The sequence below is a fragment of the Ochotona curzoniae genome, unplaced genomic scaffold, assembly GCF_017591425.1.
Source record: "Ochotona curzoniae isolate NIBS_2020 unplaced genomic scaffold, NIBS_Ocur_1.0 contig_2860, whole genome shotgun sequence".
NCBI lineage: Eukaryota > Metazoa > Chordata > Mammalia > Lagomorpha > Ochotonidae > Ochotona > Ochotona curzoniae.
In genome coordinates, this window is record NW_024465619.1 from 1 (window position 1) to 4,123 (window position 4,123).

The 4,123-nt window shown below is 53.0% G+C and overlaps 1 protein-coding gene across 1 annotated transcript; it reads left to right on the forward strand.

Moving 5' to 3' along the window:
- Window positions 1–940: 940 nt before the first annotated feature.
- On the forward strand, window positions 941–3,480 carry LOC121154811 (G-protein coupled receptor family C group 5 member B-like; the record flags this gene model as incomplete). Its single annotated transcript, XM_040977846.1, is given in 4 exon segments — window positions 941–1,757; window positions 1,760–2,239; window positions 2,336–2,427; window positions 3,434–3,480. Coding segments are annotated over 4 exon segments (1,436 nt in total), but the record flags the coding sequence as incomplete, so codon positions are not given.
- Between the last annotated feature and the right edge of the window lie 643 nt (window positions 3,481–4,123).

The window sequence follows — 4,123 nt, forward strand, 5'->3', positions numbered from 1 at the left end:
CCCAGGCCACAAGCAGGGAGCTGGATGGGAAGCAGGACTGCCCGCATTAGAACCAGCACCCACATGGGATCCTGATGCTTGCAAGACAAGGACTTTAGCCGCTAGGCTGCCATGCTGGGCCCAGTTAGTGAACTTTGTAACAGCAGGTACCCTGTGGATCATGATTATTCCCATTGTCATTTAAGACTCAAACAATCTGATGACAATCAGAAAGTCTGCTTTGGTCTGGAGTTCAGGGGACTCGTTCTTCTGTAAATGAAAAGACAGTGGAGCATCTTTTGTTCACAAAATGGACATTAATCTGATTTTTTTGTTTACAAGCCTTCACAGCAAGTCTGTCCTCAGGTCTTACTGCTGGTGAGTTGTAGCAGTTTTCAACATGAGGCAGCATCATGATTCTGTTTCACTGGACACTAAAAGCACAAAAGTAGAAAAGCAGTTACCCATATTTTATTTTCTTTAAGATAAAGTTAAAGATCCTGTTTGTCCATTCATAGAATGAAGTATCTTTTAATAGAAATTTGAATATATTAGCATTTTAACATAAAAAACAAAAAATTTATATTACTAAAAAAAACTCTTTATATTAAATAATTTTTTTAAATTAAAAGTCTTAACATTAGTCTTACCCATTTCTTCATCTCTCTTAATTTATCCATAAGAATCAAGCAGTCTTACTCCCAGATGCCTTAAAAAAGATCTAGAGCCAAAAATCATGGTTTCTAGATTAGGCTTCAGAATATCTAATGATTGAATAGATGGTTTAACAAATATTCTACTACCCTAGAGTTACTTAATTCAACTATTAAAAAAGTGGAGAACTATGGTGAGTCATATGAAATTGCACTTTTGTAGGTTAAAAAAATAAAGTGTCAGCAGTTTCATAATGTTTAACTTAATACTTCCTGACTCATTAGCCACTTTTGTATCTTCTTAGGAAATGAGATTGTTTTTTGTGTTTTTTAAAAATGGGCGGGCGGCCAGGGGACGCCTCAGGCGGCTCGGAGGGCCGGGCAGTGAGGCGGGAGCGGCGGGCGGAGGAGCCGCGCTGCAGGGATGTGACTGGACCCGGGCCAGCAGGAGCGCCGGCGCGCTGCGGAGCCGCTGGGGTCGCACGTTCCTGGCGTCAGGAAGAAAGATGAGGACCCACCAGGTGCTCGCCTGCCTCCTGCTCCTGATGGCCACCTCTGTGGCCTCGGAAAATGCCAGCACATCCCGGGGCTGCGGGCTGGACCTTCTCCCTCAGTATGTGTCCCTGTGTGACCTGGATGCTGTCTGGGGCATCGTGGTGGAGGCAGTGGCCGGGGCGGGTGCCCTGATCACACTGCTCCTGATGTTCATCCTGATGGTGCGGCTGCCGTGCGTCCGGGACAAGGAGAAGAGGAAGCCGGCTTGCCTGCTGTTTCTCTTCCTCCTGGGCACCCTGGGCCTCTTCGGACTGACCTTCGCCTTTATCATCCGCATGGACGAGACTATCTGCTCCGTGCGCCGCTTCCTCTGGGGCGTGCTGTTCGCCCTGTGCTTCTCCTGCCTGCTCAGCCTGACATGGCACGTGCGGAGGCTGGTACGCCAGGGCTCGAGCCCGGCAGGGTGGCAGCTGGTGAGCCTGGCGCTGTGCCTGATGATGGTGCAGGTCATCATCGCCACTGAGTGGCTGGTGCTGACTGTGCTGCGGGACACGAAGCCGTCCTGTGCATACGAGCCCATGGACTTCGTCACGGCCCTCATTTACGACATGGTGCTGCTGGCCGCGGCCCTGGGCAGTCCCTCTTCACGCTGTGTGGCAAGTTCCACCGGTGGAAGCTCAATGGGGCCTTCCTCCTCATCACCTCCTTCCTCTCAGTGCTCATCTGGGTGGCCTGGATGTCCATGTACCTCCTTGGCAACACCATGCTGCACCAGGAAGAGGCCTGGAACGATCCGACCTTGGCCATCACACTGGTGGCCAGCGGCTGGATCTTTGTCGTCTTCCATGACATCCCTGAGGTCCACTGCACCCTCCTGCCACCCCTGCAGGAAAACCCACCCAACTATTTTGACACAGCACACTCAAGGATGCGACAGACAGCATTCGATGACATGCACCTGCCACGCACATATATGGAGAACAAAGCCTTCTCAATGGATGAGCAAAGCTCAGCTCGCCGTTCAGCAAGATTTTCCAATGGCAGCTTGGGGAAAAAGCACAGTGGCAGCATAGGGAAGAAACGCAGTGGCAGCTTGGGGAGGAAGACCAGCAGCGGCAGCAGCAGCGTGGGCAAGAAGCACGCTGGCGGGGAGGGTGGCGGTGGTGGCGGAGGCAGTGGCGGCAACGTGGGCAAGAAGCATGGCGCAGGCTTGGGGCACAGACCCAGAGCTCCATTCAGAAGCAACGTGTACCAGCCGACCGAGATGGCCGTGGTCCTCAACGGGGGCACTATCCCCACTGCTCCACCATCTCACACTGGAAGACACCACTGGTGAAAGACTTTTTAAGTTCCAGAGAAAAAGCATCTCTCTGACCCGTGTTACTCCCTTGGCACTCAGGTGGGAGGCCACCAGCCCGAAGCCCCATCCAGGGGGCAGGCTAGAGAGTTGGGTGGGAAGCAGCAGGATGATGTTATTTGAATGACATCACACCTTGGAGCCTCGCAGGGCTTGTCCTCTACAGTGGCACTGACTTCCCGAGTCTTCTCTGTTGACCTTGGGAGAGCTGGCAGGTGGAGTGGGTCAGGTGAGAGCTTGCTTCCGGAGGAGGTGATGAGGGAGGGAACATACATTTCTGCCCTGGTTTTCTACCAAGTCCATTGTTTCTGCCTTGGTTTCCATCCATCCTCAGCAAGTCATTCCTTTGCTCCTTGGCCTCACCCACATCTCAGCTGTTCAGAGCCCCTCACCTCCACCCCCTTAACACCGTGTTCTTAATTGCCAGCAGAAGACACGGAAGGTAGTGGTGGGGGTGGGTTCTTTGGCATAGGCCTGATGGTGGCTGCGTTGCTTTCTCTAAGTAAGCCTTTAACCCTTCAAGACACTGAGAAAGGGGAGTGTCAGTGGAGGAGGTATGAACCCAGCCATCCAAGCTGGGCATGATTTAATAAGCCTGATTTTTCTCAGCCCCCATCCTTACTATTCCCCCTCTACCCCACCGCCCTCAGTACTCCTATCTGTGGAGAACACTGGGGGTGGGGGCAACACGACCAGACAGACCACCCCAGGGGGACCCTCCCTTTTGTTTCCCACCATGAAGGGCACCGGACCACCACCTCACCCAGAGCGTGTGCTTGCTTTCTAGACAATTTGTGTCCCACCCTCTACTCTGGGCTACTGAGCTGGGGGTCATCCTGGAGGGGAAGGCAGGGGGGCAGGGTGGGTGCATGCAGACAGACCCCAGGCGCGCTGCCCTGCCTGGGTCCAGTCTGGTAAGAGACGACAGCCTTGCGCCTTCTCATGCCAGGACGTGACTGCCCACCCCCGCACTCTGGAGTCCTTTGGAGTGACTTGGTGTGCAGGAGCCCCCGCCCTCCCCACTCCTGCAGAAGGGAGCAGTTCACCCGGTTGTTAACTCTAAGTTCTGTGTTGTCCACGTGCTGAAGGTGCGAAGAGCATAAATGGTAGGAGGAGAGACAACCTCATCTCCCTCCCACCACTCCACCTCCACCCCATAGAAACAACCACCATGGAGGACTGGCAAGCTCCCTGCATAAGGAGACACTTAAAAAACAAAAATCTGGTAGGTTATTGCACTTTGGGGGTTTGTTTTATTTTGGTGTCAAGGTCAAGACCAGGCTGAACGCCTTCAGCATAGTTGGAGGAGAGTTACTGGGGCAGGCAGGCAAAGGCAGGAGGGACAAAGGGGGAAGATGGCTGTTTGTCCAAGGACTTCACCCCAAGCCCACCAGGAACAGCTGTGCCGTGGGACTGTGGCTATCCTGCAGTCCCCCACCTCTACCCGCTCCATGTGGAGCAAGGTCTAAGTACAAAGTTCAAAGGCACCTTTGGTGTGACAGGGAGAAAAGCCCCCAGGAAAAGCGCTTCTGTGATCAGAACCGCTTGTTGTAAGCACAAATCTTTTCATGCGTGGTTATTAGAATCGCTTTGGGACTCAGCCGCTGCTGTTAACCTGCTTCTCCTAGAGAACTTGTTC